General features: G+C 30.6%; 2 protein-coding genes across 4 annotated transcripts; one reads left to right on the top strand and one right to left on the bottom strand.

The window, feature by feature from the left end:
• Positions 1 to 23: 23 nt before the first annotated feature.
• Positions 24 to 2,395, bottom strand: LOC113518961 (mediator of RNA polymerase II transcription subunit 4). The gene is made up of 5 exons (XM_026904001.3): positions 2,158 to 2,395; positions 1,899 to 2,079; positions 1,594 to 1,745; positions 1,112 to 1,290; positions 24 to 377 (listed from the first exon to the last, which is right to left on the bottom strand). Exons 1-5 carry the CDS (start codon positions 2,223 to 2,225, stop codon positions 202 to 204), a joined length of 756 nt encoding a protein of 251 aa, XP_026759802.1. The 5' UTR covers positions 2,226 to 2,395; the 3' UTR covers positions 24 to 201.
• LOC113518960 (peroxidase-like) lies at positions 1,174 to 27,470 on the top strand. 3 transcript variants are annotated; one of them, XM_026903999.3, is made up of 13 exons: positions 1,174 to 1,315; positions 12,170 to 12,279; positions 12,359 to 12,659; positions 13,190 to 13,427; positions 14,121 to 14,283; positions 14,725 to 14,921; positions 18,938 to 19,133; positions 20,147 to 20,344; positions 21,290 to 21,576; positions 22,738 to 22,893; positions 23,409 to 23,529; positions 23,930 to 24,110; positions 24,981 to 27,470. In XM_026903999.3, the coding sequence occupies exons 1-13, from the start codon at positions 1,308 to 1,310 to the stop codon at positions 25,117 to 25,119; spliced, it is 2,295 nt and encodes a 764-aa protein (XP_026759800.2). In that variant the 5' UTR covers positions 1,174 to 1,307; the 3' UTR covers positions 25,120 to 27,470. The 3 variants fall into 3 exon arrangements, with proteins under 3 accessions (XP_026759800.2, XP_026759798.2, XP_026759799.2); XM_026903997.3 differs by lacking the exon at positions 1,174 to 1,315 and adding an exon at positions 6,536 to 6,868; XM_026903998.3 differs by lacking the exon at positions 1,174 to 1,315 and adding an exon at positions 11,985 to 12,088.
• The last annotated feature ends 4 nt before the right edge of the window (positions 27,471 to 27,474 follow it).

The raw sequence follows: 27,474 nt of genomic DNA on the forward strand, positions 1-27,474 counted from the left end.
AATGAAAATAGTTTTTATTAAGTTATAGGTTCTTTATTTGATAGGTATTTTTATATAAGTAAATCAAGTTATAATTTCACTAAAGGTACAAAATACACAAGTGACAGTCTTTCTTAGCTTGTACAATATGTACAATATTATAATAATATATAATAGTCCATTAGAATTGCTGTTACACTTTTACCACAGTACATATCATGTTCATTGTGAATCACTACTGGAACTAGAACTAGAATCGGTGGACATGACTTCAACATCTTCCTGGGTATGTGCATCCTTTGACCGACTGTCAATAGCTACTGAATTACCCCCTCCTACAGACATATGAAGTTCGCCAGTCGGGTGCCATGTGAATTGATTGGTTGCTGAAGTGGGTACTGTAAACAATAAAATATTATCTTATTATTATAGCATAGCCATTTCCCCGAGTCTAGTACATTCTCAGTATAATTAGCTGTCAGCTTTAACTTTTTCATGAGTTGTGATCTCAAGAGTGTTGCAGGGATTTATGTATGTAGGTGGTTTTGATCCATATTTTGTGTCAAAATAAATTGAAGAAACCTGTTTTCAGCAGTGAACAATGGGGTTAAAGTGATAATGATGTAGCCTATATTACTCTCATATTTAAAACAAATATAATAACTGGATGATAACCTAATATGAATCTCTATCCAGACATATACATCTGAAATATATATTGACTCATTTCAATACAATATGTAACTTATACATTTTATCTAGTTATTATAAAATTTCCTCAGCCTTTATAAATTTAGGTATGAATAAATTATGAAAATAAAATTTCTTTGTTATTTCTGTTTCAAATTATTCATAAATGTAATAAATAAACAAGTCCATCTTTTGTACCATTTGGTTTGGTTAATAAAAAAATTTTAATTAAAAAATAATATAAATTTTATGCTTAATATGATTTAATATTAAAAGTACATATGCAATTATTAAATGCTATAAAAGCTCACATTGGAAGTAATGAGGGAAAACCCACTGATGATTAATAATTCAAAGCATTATCATGCTTTGCGCTCATGATCAAGGAACAAAGGAAATTAAATGGATACCAAGAACATGACTAATAACAAATGTAGCTTACCTCCACCAGTAGTGATTCGATGGAGATCATTCAGAGTGGATGGTGTGTGACCATTGAGTGGCAGATCACAGAGGCGACCAAGCATACCCAATCTCATCTCAAGGTCTGTGGGGTATGGACGCCTAGGATCACCAGGTTGCCAGGACAGTGGTGCGCTGACTGCATTTGATGCACTAATTCTGTGATTGTTATTACAATGTTGAGGTATGTATTAGGATTATACTGTTAATAATATATATATTTAATTCATTATAGGTAACTGTATAAATCTATAAGAATAAAATTCATTAAATAAAATACCTAGGTGTTACATAATATAATTCTGATTTATAAATTAATTATTACTAGTATGATTACAGATTTTAAAACAATGAACAACTAATTTTATCTAAAAAATATAACATATTGTTTAAAAAAAATAGTATAATGGATAAGATAATAGTGAGGTTTAATAATTGATATTTAAAACCAAAACAACATACCTATGTGCAAATTTTATCAGTTCTTCAGACGGAACAGGTCTTTTTCTGGATTTGACAATTGAAGCAAGTTTTTGTCTTGCTTGGTATAAAGATGTAGCTAAAATTTGTTCAGCATCCTTTAGTTGCCTCTGAAGATGATGGATATCTTGATCCTGATAGATAATTAAAATATTGTTATGTAAATACAATCATGTCATAACAGTAGCAAACTTAGGAAAAGTAGTTTGGTTTTTTAAAACAGTTCAGCACAATGTCTTTTAACATGTAACATTTGTTAAAAAATATGCAATATTATTATTAAGTACCTTATTATCTACTTCTGCTTTAAGCTCATTCATTTTTTGCTGTATTTTAGCTTGTTCTTCAGCTAATTCTAGTGTCTTTTTTAATTCCATGTCCTTTGAAAGAAGCAAGTCAGTCAATTGAGCAAAATCTGCCGCTGACAATTTTTGTGATTTTGGTGCAATAGATACCTCTATAATTTCTCTGAAATGAATAATTAAAGTCAGTAAAGCAAAAATGAACATTTAAATGTAGCTTGTTACATAGTAGATGTAAACTTACTTCGCTATTAATTCTATGTCATCTACAAGTGAAAGCAATCTGTCCTTTGTACTTAAATGCGAGGCCATAATGCCAACAGTTATCACTTAACTTTAATGAATTATTTTATGAATCACTTATATAGATTTTAATAATTAAAATAAAGTAAAACTATAAACATTAATTATTAGAAGTTAAAAACAAATTTGTTACATTCATTCACAGAGTAATGTCTTTCGGCTCACATTGACTGATTGACGTTGAGACCAAGATTGCCAGATGTGATTTTTTATTTTTACCCAAATATCATATATATTTTTTCTCCAAGTCGCTGCGATTTCATTTTCTTTTACACAATTTTAAATTTTTATCATTTTTCACTACGTTTTGCTGTTTTAAACACCAAACTAACTGCGGTTAGCAACCTACCTGCCAAGCGTGGCAACTACTAGCGAAATTCTTCAATAATGCCTATATTCAGCAGTGAATAGTTAATGACTGGTATATTGATGATATACAGTTTATAACTTAACTGCCAAAAGAAATTTATCGAAATTCTTCCAAGCCTATTTACTATTATCCAAGAATTTAATTTCTTTAAAATTTCGTGAACAGTATCAATTTTACCTAAAATTGCGAAAAAATTACATCATTTGGCAATGATAGTTGAGACATTGACATTTGTTTTAATGGATAACTGACTGATTGACATGCTCGCAACAATTGACGTTAACTTTTGAATTCACAGTGTATTTGGTATTATGTTACTTAAGACTAGGCAGTATGGTCATCGACCTTAGTCTGCTCCATAACGGAACAAACTAAAAAAAAATGATATTTTTTTTATTTTTGATGGGTGAAAATGGTATGATAACTCCGCCTACGCTAACGGGATACCTGGCGGAGCACCAGTGAAGGGTGATAGATGAGAATAAAAACAGGCCAGTTAGCCTATCATGATAAATTCATCAGGAATTAATAGGACGACCTCCACCACCACCACCACTCCTCTGGAATCAATATACCCAACCAGGGCGACCTCCTCGTGGTTCCCCCTGGAAACTATCATGGTTAATTCCTGATGAATTCATCATGATGGGCTAACTGGCCTGTTTTCATTCTCGTCGATCACCCTTCACTGGTGCTCCGTCAGCGTATCGCGTTAGCGGAGGTGGGGTAACCATTCCATTTTCACCCATAAAAAAAAAACTTCTCTGGAATCGTGGTGATTAATTTTTGGTCACGTGTGGTAACTGATTTGACTTGTTGCCCACCTATCATTCGTATTATGCTACCTAGCCTGTGTAATTTACCGAAAGTATAGGCGGGACTATCATTATTTCATTTCATTAAAAAAACTTGATTTGCATCTCCACTTATAATACCTTACTACCGGGGGGAAAGAGAATGTTAGTAATAGAGACAAAAAATCCCATTGCTAGCAATATACCTAACCAGGTCGACCTCCACGCGGTTCCCCCTGGAAACTATCATGATTAATTCCTGATGAATTCATCATGATAGGCTAACTGACCTGTTTTCATTCTCATCTATCATCCTTCACTGGTGCTCCGCTAGCGTATCCCGTTAGCGCAGGCAGAGTTACCAATCCATTTTCATCCAACAAAAAAAAAATATCTTACTACCGGGGGAAAGGGATTGTTAGTATTGAGGTCTAATAGCCTCATTGCTAGTAATATACCCCCTCAGGCCGACTTCCACGCGGTTTCCTCTGGAAACCGTCATGCCCCGCAGGTTTATACCGATAGCGCGGGCGATACCATTCCATTTTCACCTATTAAAAAAAATACCTTACTACCAGCGTGATAAGATGGCACAGTCAGGCAAAGCATTATACAATTTTTAGCCTTATTGTACTAAAAGATACCAGGCAATTAATAAGTGGGGATACAAGGTAATAAAATAATTATAACTAAAATGGTATTTCTTTTTCTAATTATTATAATTATTCTTTGATTCCTGAACTTTTAGTATCAATCCTACAGCTTTGATTGTGTGAGACAAAGATCTTAATTTTTTAATGTTACCTACCTATTTTTCTTTTAATGCAGATTCATAATTGGTCTCCAATTATTTATCGAAGAAGTTTGTTAGACATATCGATACACCGATTTTGATGATACTTCTAATGCAATTAATATTTGCCTATATTGTACCTAATTACTTCCGTATTTATTAATTTTGTCACGTTTGAAGAGTGTTTATTTTTTGTGGATCAAAGTCGTAATTTATTATTTTTTAATACGTGCTATATAATTCTTTGTGGGATGATAATGGAACAGTATCCCTACCTGCGCTATTGGTATGCGCTGGTAGAGCACCAGTGAAGGAGGATAGGTAAGAATGAAAGCAGGTCAGTTAGCTCATCGTAATAAATTCCACAAGAATTAGCCACGATGATTTCCAGAAGGAACCGCGTGGAGGTCGACCTGATAGGGTATTTTGCTAGTAATGGAGCTGGTAAATCTCTATTACTAACAAGCTCTTTCCCTCCTATGTGTGTTGTACAATTATGTACGCCAATATTCTGGTCATCGAGATAGGATACCTACCTATCCTGTTTTATGTATATGAAATTAGATAATGATAATTTGGGCGCACCAATCAGAACATCACTACTGCAGACAATTTTGTATAGTTGAATCTTTTTTTCAATTGACTCGGTCGGCATTCGAATTCGGGACATTTGCAAAAAACATATACATTACTGCACCACGGAGGTTGTCATTTCATATTACAGGTATTATTATTATTATTTTTTAATACATCTAAGTTCTATCTAATGACATAAACACTAAAATATAATTATGTATATACGTAATGTATAAACACTAAAATATAATTTAAACTTTGTATTTTATTTTTATTTAATAATACAAATGTAAAAGGTTGATTCTTAATTATTATATTATCATAATGTATTTATAGAAGAATTAAAAATAATTAAGAAATACATTATACCCACAATAATTATTCGAAACTTCATAATAAGTCGGTGCGTCATAGTTTACATTAAATGAAATAAACATGGCGGTGGCTTGTCCTCAGCCTTACCCCTCACCACAAACTGCAAATCGAACCGGCATTGCGAGCACGCGGGCTGTGCGTGATCAGCTGGCTGGTTGGTGGTGGTGCAGGTGCTGGCGGGTAGAGGTATGGTGCAGTGGGGGCAGGGATAGCGACCATGCTGTGAGCATGCGCATTGCACGTGCTCTGGGTACTTTATTACTGAGCTACTATTCATTTCAACTGACTTCAAGAAGGTTCTTCATTCCGTGTATCTTACTGTTACGCGCGCAGTATATTTGCTAATAAGAACATATTTTCATTAATCTCTTCAAAACGGCTTACTCCATTTAATTGTTGTTTTCATACTATTTTTGTTTAAACGTAATTGTTTTTTTTAGTAAAGAAAGTAAATATGACGTGTTATTTAATCAGGCATATTAGTATTACAATTCCTACCTTTTATTCAAACTCTATTTACATTATTATATAACTGTTTCTGTTGTGAGTATAGCTATTAAGATTCTAACGGAAAAGATTTCAGTAACACACTATTGGTTCTTTAAATGTAAATTGAATTTAAATTAATGTTAAATAAATAAGAAACAGTGGATATAAAGCATGCTTATTTAGTGTCAAATAGGCTATTTGTGTATTTGCTTATCATTGAGGTGGTTTAAATGCCATAACCTATAACAAAACAAATACATGGACATAACTGAATATATCATGCACTGTCTCTCCTCAGTATTTAAGGTTTCAGGTGTTTTTATCTTTTGTGTAAAAGATTACCTAGTGTAGAGTCTTGTAATGTTAATTTGGTAAAGTTTTATGTAACCTACTTAGGTGGGATAGCACTACGCTCTTAACTATTTATTGTGTAATTTCCGACACAATAGGACTAGTCCTTAGTCCTCAGAAAAGGTAACGCGTGGTGTTTTATTTTGTGACTTCTATGTTACTGTTCATGATAGACAAGAAGAATATACATATGCTTGAATGTAAGATTATTTGTTATTTTCATTAGTGCAAAATAGTTTAAAATAACCATGGATATAGCCGCATGGGTTTGTGCACTCTAATAAAGGCCCTCGGTTGTAACATGTACCACAGAGTAAATGTTTGATAGTACCCATCATTCTTTTAATATTGTATTTCTGGAGTTTTTACCTGAATAACTTATTATGTCACCTTTAGAAGTTAATAAAATAGTGAAAAACATGTGAAGCCTTACTTTGTTAACAGTAGTAATAGATTTTTTGACAGTTGTAACTTTCTGATTTTGAACAACTGGTTTGTTTTTCAGTTAGTCTGTGGTACAGGTTTCATTTTCACGCCGATGTCGAGGGAACCGAGGCAGGGGAGGGCGGAGCGTTATTGTTGATTCGATCGTCTGTCTGTTGACTGCATAAAAGTTACCATACGTTCCAGTATACGTCTGGCAGTAGAAGTGATACTGGCTCTTCTTCGAGCCTAATGGAACATCGTTCCTTCCAGTCAGTGTCGTCTGCGATCGTATTACACAAATCAAACATTCGTCACAAACGTGACAATTGCCGAAAACAGCAAATACTGCTCCTATTATTATGTTGTTTAAACGGGTCTTTGAAGGAAAGTCCATGTTGAACGCCGACGCCAAAAATAAGTCTCCGGAGAAATGTTCTAGAAGGAAGTCCGAATGCGATGGCTGTAGCGAACATTCCACGTAAGTTTCTTTACCTATGAATTCATTGCATTGTGGTTATTTGCAAACTTGATTAGGCACATAAAAACAATTTGAAGCCAGAAGAACTCCAGCAATATTAAAGGTCAGCTCACATTGTCTATGTACTGGTTAGTAGTACCATTAAATAGGTAGGTATTTATTTATTTAACAAAATTATCTTATAATTTTTCATCAAAAGTATTTAATTAATTATTATATTAAATTATATACAACTTCTTAAAAATTTCAAATTTGTACCAAATATTTTGAGAAACTATAACACTTGGAATTCCGAGGTTACGACCATAATTCATAATACGTATAGGTAGTATATTCATAATAATAAAATCAGTAATAAAGAGCATTAACATAAGCTTTAAATTAGTCTAATAATGCCACCTGGTCCAAGAGATTGACCCATTTTCTCTAGAAATATTTATCCACATTTATATTATTATCGCACCGAGTACTGAAAGATCACTGACCTACTAAAACTGTAACCGTGAGTTGTTATTGCAACTGCATAATGCAGCGAATCTATAAGACATTAGTAGGTAGGTATATAGCTTTAGAAAGTATTGAATCAAAAATTTTCTATAGTTCTGTTAGTCTGCACCTTTCATAGAGAATGAGACCTAACATGTTACCTTTACTATTTACTTTTACTTTTCAGTATAAGATTAATTTAGGTTTTTTCTTCTTACCTAATCATTTAGTTATACTGTACCTAGTGTCTATTAGTTTAAATACCTATTTATCCCCATTAACAGATGTTTACGTTTAAATAAATGATCGTTTGGATATAACGACTTAATCACTATAAACATCGGAAATAAATTACTCATCTCAAATCTGTATTTGAAATTATTATTTCTAGTTGACAATAAATAATATCTGTAAATGATTATAACTGAAATAATAATAATAATAATAGTATTGTGTACAAGTTTTTAGTTACATAACTAAGAACTCTAGTTTATCATACGTACCTATGTATATTATAGAGCCGTACAAAGATATATCTATCAAATCAAATGAGTAGATATCTAAGTATATAAATATAGTATAAAAATAAAGCCATACAGGGCCTGTCTTAGTGTACTTTCTTACGTACCTGAGAAAGCTTTTGACAGTCGTTCAGACGAGGAACAAAAATATCCAATTCGATGTAGTCCACGCCAGGTTCGATATCAAATATGCCGGGACCAACGGGTCTATATTTATATGTTGGGTTTCTAGAAAAAGGCCCGTATCGATGCCCTCCCCTCACGCCGGGTTGCGTGTACCAGATATTTGATTATTTTTGTTCCTTTATTAATTGGATTTCTATTATCTATTAAAGAATATAAATAAACAATATAAATAGGTACCTGTGCCTATATAAAATATGAATGTTTGCGAAATGTTTGGACGTCTAATTCATATGAACGGCTGATAATCAGCTGAACGGATGTGAATAAGTAACATTTGACCTCACAATTGGCATAATTATATCCGGGGTTATCGCATATCTTATAGTTTCATTCCGGTAATCCTCATTAATATTAATTAATAAAATGTGAAAATGAGTTCATTAATTTGTTTGTTTTGTTAATTGTTTTGAGCCATAACGGCTAAACAAATTTTTTTATTTTTTTTTTATTTTATTATCAATAAAAATACAAGTTACAGAATTTATGTTACATTAGCATTCAGAAACCACGTAGGTTTATATTAATACTAAATACATTCAAATTATTTAAATTGTATTAAAACCATGCAAGAAGTATCGTATTGTAGTAGCATTTGGCATATATGTTGTATTTGAGGTGGAGATGACCATAGGCTACTTTTTATTCCGGTCTTGCAGATTAAGTTGCGGGTAAAAACTAATAATTTCAACATTTACGACAGTCCATACAATTGGAGTTCACTTTTTATATGTCGTATACATATTCATGTAGGTCCCTTGTGGGTAAACAGCCTATTCTCAATTTAAGATTATGGTCTGTTTGTGTATCAATTTCCATTCAAATTTATTTAGTCTCAGGCTTAGCTATTTGACCAACAAACATCTTTATAAACTTTTATAACAATAATACGTAACGGAGTTAAATTATGTTGGTTGATCAAGTTACAAATTATAGCCTTCATTCTTCTTTTTCTCTTCTCCTCCTTCATCCTCCATACTCAAAATTCCTATTTCATTGAGCCAATTGTGAATGTATGTATCTATGTATGTGTTGTTTATATATATATATATATATATATATATATATTATTTATGTATTATTATTTTTATATATGTAGGTGTATACAGTTACTTTGTATTGTGTTATATGTTTAATTTTAACTACGTATTATTGAGTTTTATCTTTATTTGTACGGTTTTTACCCTTGAACATTTTAAGAGACCCTTCTATGGGATAAATTAAGTACAATAAATATTTTACAAAACAATACAGTAGACTATGTCCTTCGCCATAACAAATACTATTCACCCTTATTCATAAAAACTAAAACCTGCTACAAACCTATTTTAACTATTACAGTGTTTTGTCATTTCATTTAAACTGGGAATTTAGCAAATATTTTTTAGGAATTTAAAACAAAAAAAGGACAAAACAGTTCATGGTTTATGAGATGTTTGACGTATTTATGAATAAGAGCGTTAATCTATACCTAATTTCATGACAATTGGTTGAGCTGTTAAGACGCCAGAAGTTTGGTGTCTTGTTGTAAGTAAAAAGTTAACAAACTCATTGTTACAGTTCTGTTATAATATTAGCAAGAATAAGTAAGCACGTAGTAACATGAATTATAATTCTAATTTAACTAGTAGTTCTAATAATTATTAGAACTACTAGTTGTTCTTACTGTACCATTTATTTGGTCCTTTATCGACTTCATTACTTTAACCACACATGTACAACATCTACTTATATTAAAATTGAATTAACTGTCGGCGTATGAGTATTAATTATCTAAATAAATGCACATAATTGAAATTTTATCAATCAAAGTTCAAACAAAAAAGTCGCACATGGCTTAAAAATAATTCACTTAATTGATGAGGATCATCTTGTAACTATAATCTTGTTTTCTTATAAATATATTTTTATAATACTAGTATTATATTAATAGAAGAGGATAATAAACACAATGTAATATAGTTGTAGTGTAGCTATTTATTCGTGAATGAACATCTTAAATGTATCATTGTGACGTATTCTTACGGTTAAAAGGTTAAAGATCTTTATAAAGGAAAAACAAACTATTTAGTATATCAATTAACAGGCAAATATATATTATAATTGTATGCGAATATAGGTAGATATGTGTAGGTATTGAAACCAGATATATAAAGCATAAAACAGAAAGGCACTACAAAAGCGTCACACATATTGCGACAGTAGGTGGTCGGTCAGTCTGTCTTGAAGTTTATTTATCATCATAAGTGTAAATAAGAACAAAGTACCTAACCTACGTCTTTATCTATTCCATATGGGTATCTATTAAGTTTATAACCGGTAAATATGTTCTCATAAATATTTATGACAGTCTTAACGTATACCTACAAGAATGTTTTGTTCATTGATCTTGAGTTTTTTTGTTAGAGTTTACTTTTGAGACGTGTGTTATTTCTTATATTGTAAGGCCAAAAGAATAAATAATCTGGGTATAAGAATAAAGAATCCTAGTCTTTATTCTTATGGTATGGTCCTGACGGGCTGAGGGTTTAGTTGAGAAAAAAAATATATTAGTTTTATTATATAAATTTAAATAACATCATGGGAGACGTTAGACGTTAATGTTCTCCATATTTTTTTATGAATAAAAATGTAAAGGAAATGTCGTTTAAGCTATTTGTTCATGCTGATGGTGTGCTAATTTCCTCCAAGAAGTTGTAGAACACTATTATAGAGTTCTAAAGCGTTAGAGAATAAAGATAGGTCAGTTAACCGATCGTGATGAATATACCAGGAATTAACTATGATTGTTCTTTGGGAGAATTTGATAAGGAGATTTTAGTTAACGTCATTAAAGAAAAAATACTTTTCAGTATGTACGTATCTCGAAGTTTAGATAACTCTTTATTTACAAGATCACCCTTAATTAGCGCCGGAACTTGACTCGCTTAAATTTTTAAATAAAAATTATCAGCTCATTTTTTAAAATGTTTACTGTTTTTATATATCTCTTATCAATAATGCGGTATATCTCATTAAAATTGCTATGTAATGTTTAACTTAATATTAATATAATACGTATTATTTTAATTGAATCATCGGAACTAAGTTATTAATAATGCTGGGGACTCTACTTTTACATAATTATTCTAAACACAATTTGATTTTAATTAGATTTTAAAAATATATATAAAATATATATAAAAATTATCTTGGAACTAAACTGAGGTGTGGATTTAGTTACAATATACTCTTTAGCCAAATAAAATTTTAATACAAAATAAATTTATAATACAATTTAATTTATTTCTCTACCGGTTCTTAATTCGAACTTCCCGACTATTTTATGCTCATTATAATTGTGAAGGTTTTCTAAAATAATAAAATGTACTAATATGAGGGAAGAATTGTTTTATTTATAATACTTAATACTTCTTAATCCTAGAGAATTAAGAGGTATTACAGTAGTACATATATTACAAATTCAACTGTAATATTCTGTAATTAAACATACGTTATTAGTTGTATAATGGGAAAATGTTTTAGTAGTAAAGCAGTTGTACTTCCATAACAAATCGTTATGAGCAGAATACTCTATATTTTTTAATGTAAACGAAAAGATTATAAAGTAAAATTTAAATATAAAGAAAGTTTAGAAAATTTTCAATTATCAGTTATTAAATACAAGAAATCAGTTTTTTATAACAGACCCTTTAGTTTTAATATCTTTAGTCTACAAAACGTCAAACAAGTTATTCAAGTAATACCTACGTAGATAACTATTGTTCAAGTTGGAATATGGACGTGATATTTAACGTTCGTACAGGGGGCTCGCCTGATTCCTTTCCAGCCAGAGTGACGAAACACAATTACCAGATACCATTAATAAGGTCAAGTTATCAGAGGTTAATATTGATAAGTAATGTAGTCGTAATATACGCCTTAATAAAACTGCCTGTTTCATTATTTGTTGATCAGTCTCAATTGGGAGTTCCCGGTAACCATTATTAAGTTCTTTTTACTCAATGGTAGATTTTTGTTGCGGTATACGGTTAGTTTTAGAAATGTTATTAAGAAATTGTTCAGATTAGCAAACAGGGTCATATAATTATTGTTTTGTTTGCTTTTGTAGCATTCTGGAAGAAATGATGAAGATGGTGATGCTTGGTGTGGTGCTTTGGGCAGGCGTGACATTTGGAAGCCATGTCGCTCCATATCCACTTAATTTGTTGATCACAACAGGTAAGTTCAAATTCGCTTAATAAAAGATAAAAGCTTGATCATTTAATTGACAATGAATATATTAATAATCAATTTACAGATACAATACATCCGCCGCCCATGTACGACTTTCCATTTCCAAGTCCGGAGAAGTTGAAAAGGTTACCACCAGTTACTACCACGCTTACCAACAGATCTATAGATATAAGCAAACTCAGTGTTGCCTTATTAGAGAGATTAGAAACAAACCTCCAAGCTGCTGGGATTACCCCGAAGGCCGGATCACCAGCTCAGGGGCTTGCTATTCTCGGATCTCCATCTGGTGACGCTATGCATTATCAAGAATCGTCAATGATTATTACTAAAGCATCGCAGAATTTAGTTCACAGCAGATGTGAAAGGTAAATCTAATAATTTATTAATATAATAAACATAATAATAATTTACTTACCTGTAAGTAATATATTATTTGTATTCCTATATGATTTGAATAATCAAGGAGGTCTAGACAAAGAAGTTCATTAAATTTTTTATACATCTATGCTGAACAATTTCAGCCTTCTGTTAGAAAATGACATCAATATGTCTTCCTACCAAATACTTTTCTTTTTAATAGAACGAAAATGAAGTGGCAACCCCGCTTGCACTATTGGTATATATGTTGGCAGAGAACCATTAAGTGGCAACAGGTAAGCATGAAGTCAAGTGGTTGACTTGACTTTACGTTCATCTCAGCCAGTTGCGACAAATTCATCTGGATGAATCGTAAGGGAAACCCTGTAACTCTGTAAATCGACACAGAAGTCGATTTACAGGGTTATGAGTTCCCATTACTGACAGTTCTTCCCAACCTCTACTAAATACTGATGATTTGTGTGAATTACATTTACCTTTTAAAAATATGTTTAATGATTGGTTTGTCTTCGACTAGGTATGGTCTGGCAAATGATGAATGCGCGAGTTATATAAGCACGCTTAACCTGCGCGAGAGCATGTACGGTGGAGAGTGTGCCGGACTGGAGCGGTTCACGTGTAGAACACAGATGATGTCCTCTCGGTACCGCTCCTTTGATGGCTCATGTAACAACCCTGTACGGTCATCGTGGGGACAAGCTTTAACTGGCTACAAACGGTTATTACACCCAAGATACGCCGACGGCATCGAACAGGTTAGACGTCATTGATATTTAAAATAAAACCTATTTTTTTTTGTAAATACTATATTTTTATTTACTGATACTTACACGTAGAGCTTGTTATACAATTGTAGTTTTTCTGACAATTTACTCGTATTTATTGATGATCAATTAATATCGATGTTTCAAAAATAACATGTTTACAGCGCGTTGTAAACTAATTAGTAAACTATTTTTAGTTTATTATATTTTCGTTTACTTACACTTATAGGTGTTGTTGTTCATAATACAAATATTTTGTTGTATGTCTTGTTGGTAACTAAGAAATAATACGTATTAAAAAAAAACAGTCTAAGGTTACCGACAACCTAACTACTTATTGATAGTCAGATGACATTGATGTGTCGAAAATAATGTTTACTATGCGTTTTTTTTGTAATTAAAATTACTTAAAATAGTTTACTACATTTCTGTTTACTAACATTTTGTCTTAAAATTTTTTTGTTTTACAATTTTGTATTACAATTTTTTTTTGTAATTAAGAAACTACATGCATTTAATAATAATAAAAAAAAAAACTCAAGTCACAAGATCTTACGTAATTCACTGATATAGTTAAAGTATTTTACATACATGTAGAAACCTCAATATTTAGGTACATATTCTATGTAAATGATACAAAATGATGAGTGAATGAATCCATTCAATATTATTTTATTCTTGCAGCCACGCCGAGCCATTAGTCACAAAGCATTACCTTCTGCCCGTGTTGTTAGCAATAAGATGGCTAATAATTTAGATAGGCCTGATGATAAGAACACCATAGCTTTGGCTGTTTGGAGTCAATTTGTATACCATGATTTGGTGCATATACCTGTTCGCAAAACAAGTAAGGTTTTAATTCTTACACATTTATTTTTTTATTCTCATTATAAATTTTAGTCAAAAGATTAGAGAAATAAATTACGACATATCATAGAAAGAAATTAATTGACATATGTAGTACAAAGAATAGGTTCCAATATTTATACATGTAAATTTTTTCACAATGTAATTAAGTAGAAACAATAAAACTTGGGAACTAACATAGGTGTGGTTAACATTGCAATAAAAATTATCAACAATTGAAAAAAAAAAAGGAATAATAGTGTAGGTAAATTATAAAGATTATGATTGCCTAATACTTTTCATAAGATGGTAATTGCATTGCCATTTACAATAGATTGCCACTGCTATTGAGCAAGGTAGTGAGTTAAAATAGTTTTTATTCGGAGCTAATTGTCTTGATTTTTCCATAATAACCAATTTAAATATAATTCTATTTTTGCAGTTCATACAAAGCAAGCTATCCGGTGCTGCGATAACACCGGCTTTAATCTGAGCCCTCGGTACATTCACCCTAGTTGCATGCCCATCTCGGTGCCTGACAATGATCCCTTCTTCAAAGATAAATATGTCTCTTGCATGGAATATACAAGATCGGCCACTACCTACCGCGGAGATTGCACATTTGGAGCGTCAGAACAGGTATTTATAATGTATTATTGCTATATGAGTACTCATATGTAGTTTTTTATTTTTAGAACGAAAATAATTGGAACAGAAAAAGGTAACCGTAAAAAACGGTAAAAGATAATTTAGCTATTACCTACATATCGGATATATATTTTTAAATGTGATTGTATATCCATATTTAAATACATATATTATAATTAAGTTTATACAGAGAACAAAAATGAATTTTTATTTAATTATATAAGTTTTATAATAACTAATTTCCAGATTAATCTATCAATGTATGGTAAAATACTTGGATCTGTCATCAACGCATTTATTAAAATAGGGTATTTTGTATTCCTAATGGAAATGCAAAAAAAAAAATTAACGAGCAAAATCGCACTCTTTTTTGTTATTTCAATGTAAATAAGTGACTAGGTTTGGAATTGACAACATACATTAAATACTATTTATAGCTGAATTTTGTTTTTGATTAGTTATTTATGCATATATACGTTATAAATACAAATGATATCTTTAAAACGTAATAAACCTTGTCATTCAATTCACATGTAAATAAACATACGTACGTATTTTTTGCCAATTTAACGAGTTTACGAGCAAATTTCTATTTTGGGGCTCTCGTAGATAAACAAGTAAACGATGTTCCATTCATTGGGCTCTACTGGAAAGTTCTACTGCAACGTCGTTGTGTTATCTTTTGTTTATTAGTTTTTTGATTTTTTTTTTAAATTACGCTGCACATATTTATTATACATTATCGTATATACTAAATAGAACAATGTAGTTAACCGTATTTTATTGTATTTGTTACGTAGTGTAAAAATATCTAAAGAAAAACATTACTTACATTGAAACGTCTGTATTAGAAACAATCAAGAAAGTCGTTAAATATTACCTACTTGAACTTTTAAACTGTAATCATTGACATTAATAAAAATAATATCCAATAGGAAAAATACCTAATTGTCTAAATCAAACCAATTGCCTTCCCCTCAAAGACTAGTTATTATGAACTATGTACCTACTAATGTAAAATTTTACTGGTAAGGCGTACTTACTTATATTGGTACAAATATTGTGATAGTTTTATTTTGTAGAAAATATTACAAGTAAGCTTACGGCCACTAACTTTATTTATCTATTCTAGATGTCTGCCAATCTTCTAAATATTCTAAAGAGAGTAAATAAATTTGAATAATTTGGATTGAAGCAAAACATGTCGCTTTGCCCAGTTGGGCAGTTGAGCTTTATGTATGTAGAAAGAGCAGTTGCTCTTTCTACATACAGTGAATGAGTAATATTTCGGTTTTATACGTCACTAGCCATGTGCCTGATAAGTAAATCATGATAATCTTACAAACATTCTAAAGATGACGTCCTTCTTACTGCTAATTGCTGTGCCCGACAGGGTCTACACTTAGAACTACAGTTCTAACTTAAGTACATTTCAGTAGTTAATATACTTTACTGATTATTAAGATCTTTTGTTAAAAGTAACTCAATATGCTTAGTGCTAGAATTGAATTTACATCGTATCTGTTATGTAAAAAATTGTTGAATATAATATACGTGACTAGATTTTACCCGTGATCCGCGTGATCGGGATATGTTGACTGACTGGGGTAAAACGTAGCCTTCTTCATCCCATATTATAGTAGGTGTTGTAAGAGGTTGTCTGTAAGAGATTGCTTTTAGCGATAAGGCCGCCTTTTGTATATGCACATTCTGTATAATTAATCCTTGTATACATCTCTACTGTGCGCAATAAAGAGTTTATTATTATTATTATTAGGTGTATATTACACTTCATAGTAATGGTTAAGCCATAAAGCGCTAAGGGGTAATAGATAAACTTACTTTCACATTTATAATATTAATAGAGATCAGCGGGTCTACCATGAAATGAAATTCCGAAATTTCGGACACAATTTCGTGTTTATGTTTATACCAAAATCGGACCAATAAATGGAGTTTAACATTTCGTTCGTCATACATCCTGTCATAAAAGTCCAAAGGAACCATATTTTAACATTTTTGATATTTCTAAACGGCATGTATTATGTAATTTTAACATCAAATTTATGTTTCGTTTGGCTCCGAAATTTCGGAAAACATTTCATGGTAGGCCCTCAGTATTATGGCATATATGTATATGCTACGCAGTATAAGGATACTGAAAAATTCAATATGTTTATTGATTATTGATGGTGACCGTTCCACTGGATAAAGATGATTTCAGTGTCAAACGATAGATTAATCAATGACTACATAATTGCGTAACATTAATCACAATAGGTGGTATTGATTTATTAACAACAGTAGCAAGGTCATTTCTAGTCGATTGATGCAACGCAATAGAAATATTAAAGGTTGTTCTAGTTTTTATTGCAACTAGATACCTACTAGGTACACCCATTGCGTTGATTTTTAGTTACTGCACATTTTACTTAGGTACTACTACATTTGTTAATAAATAATTATTGTTATAAATTACCATATTATACGTTAGTATTTAAAAAAATCTTTAACTGATTATCGACTTTGATTTAAGAATAATTTTTACTTCCGTTTACTTGTGGTTTGAATCCATACGAATTTTGTAAACAGTAATTTTTTTTACGAAAGAATAAAATTTTAATTTATTCTTTTAAGATTTTTGTGGAAGTTCATATCAGCCGGAGGCTTGTCCTGATAACGTTTTGTTAAAATAAACAATATTCATATCTTTCCCGACCTCTGAGATAAATAACCCAATACCTAATAAATATTAATTTAGTCAAAAATAGGTAAAGATTTCATATATCCGCATATTATTCGGATTTACATTCCTTCATGTTTGCTCGTAAGCCATCAAATATATGTACATATATTTGATGGCTTACGAGTGGCATTTTGCGGTGTTCCAATTAATAGATATAATATTATGGTGCCCCTATTTATGTATACATAGATGAATAATATAAGTTTATTTGTGACATTTAATGTTAAACAGGAATCCAAAATATTTGTAAAATAAAAAAAAAAATATATAGATACTATTACGTCTATTTTTATGGGCATAATAAATTTCTTAGTTATACTTATTGGTCCATTGATACACATGGATATTAGGAACCTGCTAGAGTATTGCCTAGAGTATTATTTGGGATATCAGAGTATTGTCTAAAGCGAGCTAAAACACTGGAAACTTCATTTCACAATATTTAATGTACGTGGTAAATCTACGTTATAGATAGAACACTATCCTATGGAAAGTTTTTTTGAATGGTTACAATTCGGTACGTGTGCATAATACTTACTAACTCAATTGATAATGTTTACGTCATGAAAACAAGGGCAGTTTGGACTACATTACGTTGTGTGTCACTGAACTCGTCATGTACGTACCTACCTACAGATACCGAATTGTCTTTTATTTCATTTCGCAATAATTTCAAAGAATATTTTTCCAAACAAATATATTCACTAACTGGCACATTCGCAGAGTATTTATTATACCTACATAGTGGATACTTGAATCAAATAAATGAAAGGCGTGCAAACAAATTGAATAATTAGCTTTCTCTCCACTTCGTTCGTGAATTTCGATTAAATTATCCCACAGAATCTGATTATGGAGTTAAATAATTCAACATATTTCTATCACCATGTCTTATTTAGATTTGTAGGTATTATTCTAAACAGTACTGCTTTCCAGTAATATCTGAATAATATCATATAATAGAGTCAGATGTAACGTTGACAGGTTAAAAAGTCGTTTACCATACAAAATGAATCATACTATGATTCCTGCAAATTAGGTTTAATTAAAGATAAAAATTAAATGGTAAATAAAGGGTTACAGATGAATATCAAGTTAAATCGGTTGACCGATTGTGAGAAATAAATCAGGAATTAACTACGATGGTTTGAAGTGACAGTGTATAATACTAACAATCGAGCTATTGGACTACATTTTTCATCCGAGTCCTTTCCGGAGGCAGGGAGTGCTTCTTATGAAAAACGTCTATTATTGTTCGTAGATGAATCAAGCTACACATTTCCTGGATGGATCTCACATTTATGGCACCAATGGCCGTGATGCAGCCCTCTTGCGAGAGAAGACTGGTGGTCTACTTAAGACGAGTGATATAGATGGAGAGGAACTATTGCCGTTAGCTCTAAATCCTACCGAGAAGTGTCTTGTTGAAAATACATCAGGTGTTTGCTTTAATGCGGGTAAGTTCTTTTCTTTATTTTATCATATTTATTTTGTTGTATTTTTAACTGAAAATGGTATTAAAGTGATAAATTATAAAATTATAATTACATTTTCTAAAATACTCACATCAACCAAAACCGTTGTGATATATTTTATTTCTTTTAACTTTTCTTTTTATTTTTCTTTTTTGGTTATTGTAGAGGGTACAATATCAAAAAATGAAAGAAATATCATATCTTATATCGTATGTATAGAAAAAGTAGAAAGAGCTTGGCTCTTATTAGAATAGATGTTAAAATCTAAATTTTGTCAAACACATTTTGATGGCAGTTCTTTACTTTAATACAATATTTCATTATATTAATAATTATATAATTTTATAGACTTTTATTTTTTAAATATACCTAACTTATAATGGAAAATGTTACTAACAACTTGACAAATCTAGAAATATCTTCAATACAATATACCTACTGTTTAGAAATAGACTGTGATAAAAAGTACACGCGTGGTACTAAACAATGTTTACGTATTGATAAATAAGTTCTGTAGGTATAGACAAATATAGTCGATAAAAGACGTCAGTCTACTGATATCTACAATATTGTCTACATTATAAAGATTAAACAGGATCCATTACTTTGTCACTTACTTAGTAAAGTTATAGATAAGCAATAATGTTAATAGGTTTATACTAATTATTATGCTAATTGTCATATTATTATTATAACGTCGATGCACTTTGTGACTAAATATTTCTGTTAATACTTTAAATTCCTCTCTTCTTCTCTTTTTATACAATTAAGAAATGCACTTATATATTTCTCAATGCATTATCCAAGTATAGGTATCTCTATTTCTAAATATGGATATTATAACAATTAACAAATGTCCCATTCCCGTATAGTAAATAAAATTATTGTTATTATACTAAAAGTAATTAAAGTATATAATATAAGTATTTAACGAGAAGATAAAAAGAATAATTTGAAAAGAAAAAATTAAATGTTTTATCAAATCTTTGCTCCAGGAGATGTACGCGCCAATATTTACCCATGGATGATCAGTCTTCAATCGCTATGGGTGAGAGAGCACAATCGGATTGCCCGTAATTTGGCAACTCTCAACCCTGGGTGGAATTCTGACAAATTGTACCACGAGGCTAGAAGAATCGTAGTTGCTGAATTACAACATATCACATACAAAAATTGGATTCCGGCCCTTACAGGTTAGTAATTATAAATTTTATATTCCCAATCAACTAATTATTTAAGAGTAGTTTTACTTGCGACTTCGTAAGATATCCATTCCAGTTTACTTGTTTGTTATTTCTTGGTGCTTTATGGTTCAACCAATTCTCATGAAACATATACACATACTGCTTGAGATGGAGAAGAACTTTTTCTGTTGTTAAGTATTCTGGTCAAAGAACATATATTTGGTCACGTGGACGAAATATTTTGTATAAATTTGTATTAAATTATTATTATACATTCAAAAATTTCATACAACATAATTAATTATTAGCCATACTTATTATAACTCGATGAAGCATTAAAGAACGAATGTGTGAATGAATGAATGTTATCCGCTCCTTCCATCTTGCCCTCCCCTCCCCTATATTTTATTTGCATTACACGATATAGGAAATAAGCAAAACAATTAATAAATATAACGATACAATTGTATAAGTACAGTAAGGCTTATGAAGTAAAGTAAATGTCAGATGCACAAATAATAAGTTGTAGGTTATGCATGAATGACATTTAGGTTAGTGCCCCGTTAGTTTGAGCGATAAAAATCCGCAATCAGTAAACAAGTATTTGGGTGATCTACTTCATACAATATATGTAAATATTGTTTTCTAGTAAGCTATCTGCTTATAATCACGTACACCAGTTTTTAATTATAATAAGTTAGTTATTGTTTCATCCTCATATCAGACATTAACTGTCCACTGCCGAACGAAAGTCTCCCCCTTGAGGGTTGTTGTCTGTAGTTGCCACGCTTGGCAAGCAGATTAGCAACCGCAGTTAGGCTTTGGCGATGTATAAAGAGAGACGTTTCTGTCTATCTCTTGACCATTAAGTTTTCTTCGATTATGCACCTACTTAGATAGGTTCTCAATATTTAATTTTTTTTTTAATTGGATGTTTTTTTTTGTATTTTTCAGGAAAAGTATTCGATGAACTATACGAAGGTTACGACACAGGATACAATCCCGACGTGAATCCAACCATCACCAACTCATTTGCAACTGCAGTCTTTCACTTCGTTAACAGCCTTTTAGACCAAGATTTAGAGTTATTAGATGAAAACAACAATGTCGTATCAACGTCCAGACTTATGAATAATTATTTCAAGCCCGAGATTCTTACACAAAAAGGATCTTTACAGAAAGTTTTAAGGGGAATGGTCAGCCAGAGAAGTCAAAAACTTGACTTCAACTACGATGATGATGTGAGTACGATTGATTTTTAATGATTCAATATAGTAACCTTCTACGAGAAATTTTATATCCTATATTAGTATTATAAATGTGAAAGTTTGTGATAATAGTTCTATTTCACGCAATAACTATGAGCAAAGATAGGTTAATTCAAACTTAGCTTAGGATATTTTATGTATTGATTTACGCATACGTAAATGCGATTACAGAATTTTTTTATGAACATGAGTTTATAAAGAAACTATAGGCTCAATCTCACCTATATAAAATATCATTTTAAAATGTATTAATAAATCTACTTTTATAAAACTACCTGTTTTGGGTTTGATTATTTCCGACAATATTTTCATAGTAAATTACGAAATTTTATATTGTTATTCAATATAGAAATAATGTAATTGTTAACTAATAACGATTACATTATTAATAAATAAATAGTTCTCTGAACAAATATGGTTAATTATTAACATAAAGGTATACATATTACTTTACGTCGTTCACAATACAGCTGGTCTAGGGCCATGTCGTGGTTACGTACACAGCGCGGCCGGCCTAACAATATTAAATACAGCTAGCATTATTTGATTAAATCCATATGAATGCTTTTAAACCAATTTCTATATTTATCAGTTTTTAAAAACTGGTAATATTGACGTATTTAAATAAATATTTATACAATAATGTAGACAGAGTAGATACGCAATATTATTCAAGTTGCCATTCAATACGGTTTACCGATATTTGTTCAGTTGTGCCTTAAACAATACGAAACAATTCAATGCCAATTCATAGATGTCATGTTTACATTCTATTCGAAGCCATTTCTAAATAATGAATTTGTTTTACGGAGTACGTAAATCTAAATTTAGTTTTGAATTTATTAAATGCCTGTAATTTTGAAAAGTAATTAGGTATTAAGCTTGTAAAGAATTAAGTGGTTGCATTTCAAAGTGTAAGACACTTTTAAAATTTATACATAGATGTCCAAAATACTTTTTATTTCATTCTATATAAACATATGTATCCAATGAAATACTTAAGTATATATTTTTTTTAAATCGATGATGTTTTGAGGTATCCAACATAGAAAAATACAAGTGAATTGAAAATTTTCTCCTTTTTTGATGTTGGTTAAAAATGGTTTTTATAAAACAACGAATATTTTTTTACAGTTACGTCATCACTGGCTCGGCGGTTTGGATGTGTTGGCTATCGACATTCAACGGGGTCGCGACCACGGACTTCCTGGGTATACACAATATCGAGCGCTGTGCGACCTAACCCCAGCGTCCACTTTTGAGCAATTGTCTGATGTCATGCCACAGGAGGTATGCATTAATGTCTTCTAGATTTTTATAATGCTAGAATGGTAGAAAATCTTGTGAAACACGATTACTATAGCCTGTAAACGCCTGCAGCACTAAAGTATGTGTGTAAAAATGAGGGTCTATCATAAAATTACATTCCGTATTATTTCGAACTGAATTCCGTATTTTTATTCATACTACGGTCTACTAAATAGAGTTTAACATTTCAATAATAACAACAAACAATAATTTGTATTTCGTCTAGTCTCGAAATTTCGGATAACATTTCATGGTAGGCCCTTTGGTTACCGATCTAGAAGAAACCTTAAAATAGTACATCCCCTTTGATGAATTTCTTATTGTAATATCTAGATAAGTCTTCACGTCGTTATTCATTGGAACTTCTGGACCGCAGTCAAATATTTTCCGACTCAGCAGTTACCATTCACTTATAAGGATATATTTTTTTATACAACACATGGTTATTACCTTCATAACTTTCACAATAATATTATGTGTACGTGTTTTATTTACAGACGGTGGAAAAACTCTCTCAACTGTATGAGAATCCTGCTGATATTGACTTATTGGTGGGCATTATGGCAGAGAATCCTTTGCCGTCATCATTATTGGGACCTACTGCCACCTGTTTCTTAAGTGAGTAAACGTCTTATTGTTTAAGATTCAAGAGACACTTTATTTCTCGGATAGAGTACGTTATAGAAATTCCAGATTTCTATAACGTACTTGTTGACAGTAAGCAAAGGATTTGTTGATTAAAATAATCAGCTCATGTAGATTTTAAAAAAAATTGCAATTACTTTTTTTTGTTTTAAAATTAAAAATCAATTATTTTATATAAATATACTTAATTCTATTAAGGCATTGCAATAGTTACTAAAGTTAACGTGTTGAGGTTTTGTACATTTATATGTATTAGACTTGCGTTAAGAGTTAGTTTCTATAAATTCCCAAAAATATATAGTTAATAAGCTTTGCATTTCCTTACTAGTTTTTTTATTTTGTTTTTAAATGGTATTATTATTTTTTTTTATAGAGGAGCAATTCTGGCGTACCCGTGCTGGAGACCGCTATTTCTATACGCACGTGGATGAAGCTGGCAGCTTCACCAAACGGCAGTTGTCTGAAATCAGGCGCGTCTCTCTTTCAAGACTGCTGTGTGACAACGCTGGTTTTACTAAGGTCCAGCGAGATGTATTCCAAGTTCCTTCTGAAAGGTATTGTATTATCTTTATTGTACATATTTACATTGGACACATTAAAAGTATTAATATATAATGGCGGACTTATCCCATACAGGATCTCTTAAAGTCAACCTTTATTATTAAATTTTATTTATTATATCTTTTTTATATGACAAAGAAAAACAAAAAGAAGGTTAACTTGGGATATGGTGTGAATTTACTGGGTATGGAGAAATAACACCTGAGTCCTCAGGAATAGCAACGCATGGGGGTATCATGGGCGAAACAGTATACTCTATTATGTCCATGGTACTGCTCATGTCTATATGCGACGGTTACCACTTTCCATCAGGTGGGCTGTCAGCTTGTTTGCCATTCTTAGTTGTATAAAAATATATATATATATATATATATATATATATATATAAAACTTGATTGAAAGTGGCGATCATTATTTATTGACATTGATATCAAACAGGATATACTACTGAAGTTTATATTTATGTTATTACCTTTTATGTCGCTACTTCTTATATGTTTAATGACAATATATATATATATATATATAAATGTGAACGTTTGGATGTTTGTGTTTGGATGAAATGTTTTACCCCCTATTATGCATAAACAACTGAATGGTTTTAAATAAAATTGAGTAACTTACTCAATATATACATGGTGTTATATAAATTTACAAGGTTATAAATTTATTTACACTGATTTATAGGATATGAAAGGGATTCCTCTGTATTGAAAACTAATTCCAATCTCTACTTGAAATTGGTATGGGACTACCTATACTAATTTCAAGTCGAGATTGGAATATTTTGTTTTTACCTAAAATAATATGAACAAAAATAAGATATATGGATTACTACAATATACTTTTTTTCTTTGTTTCAGCAATCCTTTAGTTTCTTGCGATGAAATAAAGAAGGTGAATTTAGAAGCGTGGCAGGACCCATCACAGCGGCCTGATATTTTAACACGTACCACAAAGTGGATTAAAAACAAAGTCGGTACAACAAACACCACAAAATAGGCTAAAACATCAAGCGTTAATTTACTCTTAAGTTATTTATAAGTTTTATATTCGTAAGGCTTTTGTCTGTGGTGCAAGTTTAACTGTTATCATGTTAATCAGTATTTCGTTTGTAAAATTTATTTTAAAACTTTATTACATTGGAATTATTAAGACTGATTTGTAATAAGTACGATTCCTATGAATAAAGATCTATTTACTTTTAATATACATTTATTAAGAACTTTGGCTTTCATTAACATCTTTTCATTAATATCCTTTGAAAATTCCTAATAGTCCAGTCACAAAACTGTATTCAAGATATTTCAATATTTATCTTATCGCGAGTTTGTTCAACTTGCACCATAGTTTATTCATAGTCGAGTAAATACACAGTATTGTGGTTGTCTATGGGAGTGTTTCTAATAGCTCCAGTATGAAAAGTTCTTTCCTATTTTATTCAAATATCGAACAAATACGACTTGACTCGTATGTATGATTTATATTTAAGCGTGTTTGAGACTCAGACATAATGGTTGAAAAATGGTCGATTTGAATGGTTGAAAGGCTTATGAAACAGTACATTCAATGGTAAATATGTATTACATTTTGTAGTTACATTTGGCTGTGATTCTGTCAACGTGGGCATAATGTTTGTTTGTCAAAAATGTCTCTCTAAATCTATAGTTTTCATTTTCGTTTACATTTCAGTCTTAATTAAAATTAATTTATTATCAGTTTTAAACAGACCTACTTACTTCCAGTGATTTATAAAAAAAGGATAATTTTTGAACTCCGACGTTAATATAGGTACCAAAAGTTTAAATGCTATAATAAGTACACATACAGACAAATCATTGACCTTTGTATATGTATGTACCTTTCATGGCATCGTGGCTTCAAATGGACTCACAAATAAGACTGCATTATAACGATATATCTATTTGAATAACTCGTTTTTAATGTAGTCCCAATTACTAATGACTTTTAATAGAGATGACTCTTAGCTATGTTTAAATTAGTTTATTTGATCAGAGATTTTTAAATTTAAATTTTAGTACCTTCTGTATGCTAAGACTGTAATGTATCACGCGTGTAATGATCCTTTATATGTATCACGATTCATATGTTAAAAGATCGTGGTGGTGTATACCTAGAACAATTAACACTTACGGAAGAGTAGTGTAAAGGGATATATTACACTATGAAAGACTTAGGTTTAATACATATTTTAAAATTACAATCATATATGGGAAACTGAAGTGATTTTTATTAGATGATACAAGAACTATACAAATTTGTAAAATATTTTAATGAAAATAGATAAATAATGTGGTAAATTAATTCAGATATAACCCTATATGTTCAATAGTGTAATATGCCTCTAGTTATTGAAACATTTAACAGTTTTACGATAAAATTGCGTGATTGTATGGTTGGTTTACTAGATTTTAATGTTAAATAACAAGAGAATGTGACCTTATTTAATTCAGGTAATAATTATATGATAACTATTTATTTAAAAGTGATATAAAACTATTTTATTATATAACGTTTGAGGCTGTGATAAATATTTTTATCTGCAGGCCCAAAATTTTGAATTGGTTTTTAATTATGTTGATTTATAATCATAATGATCGTGTACTTATATAATGAACTTAAATACATTATATTATGAAAATTGTATATTTTATTTCTCTATGAAATAAAATGTTATTTAACAGCTGAATTATTTCTCATATAGATAAAGTCGTATTTTGCATTTTTATATTATATGCACAATGCAATACACTGCCAAAGACTTGTAACAAAATAAGTAGTTATGTTGGTTTTCGAGTAATATATTAGGTAAAAAGGTACGTAAACATGAGACGAAATCTACATTACCTAAATTAAATGTCTTTAAATTTTTATTCGAATCTAAGTATTTTAGTAGACAGTCTGATATACATCGAAGCATGTCAAATATAAATAAACTTTTTAAGTAATTTAGATAGGTTTATCTGTTACACAGTATTTCATTACCAATATTGAAAAGTTTATTTCTTTTTTAATGTCATTTAACTTTGTTACAATTGACGACGTAACTATTTTTTTGTCGAGCTGTATATTAAATTGTGGCTAGGTAGTGAAATTAATTGACACTGAACTATTATAATTCTAACAATATTTAAAACATCTAGTGTTTGTGAAGAAATAAATTCATCTCTTTCTCTGGTTGTCTGTGTGTACCTGGATCAGAAATATCCTATTCATTATATCTATAAACGTCTATAAATTATTGATACTACATGATCTAATAATAATTTTATTTTTCACGAAATACTGTGTATTTTTTTTGTACGTTGTCAAATAAAACTGTTCAACTTTAATCTT

Source organism: Galleria mellonella, unplaced genomic scaffold (assembly GCF_026898425.1).
Source record: "Galleria mellonella isolate WM207_F2 unplaced genomic scaffold, CSIRO_AGI_GalMel_v1 utg165, whole genome shotgun sequence".
Lineage (NCBI taxonomy): Eukaryota > Metazoa > Arthropoda > Insecta > Lepidoptera > Pyralidae > Galleria > Galleria mellonella.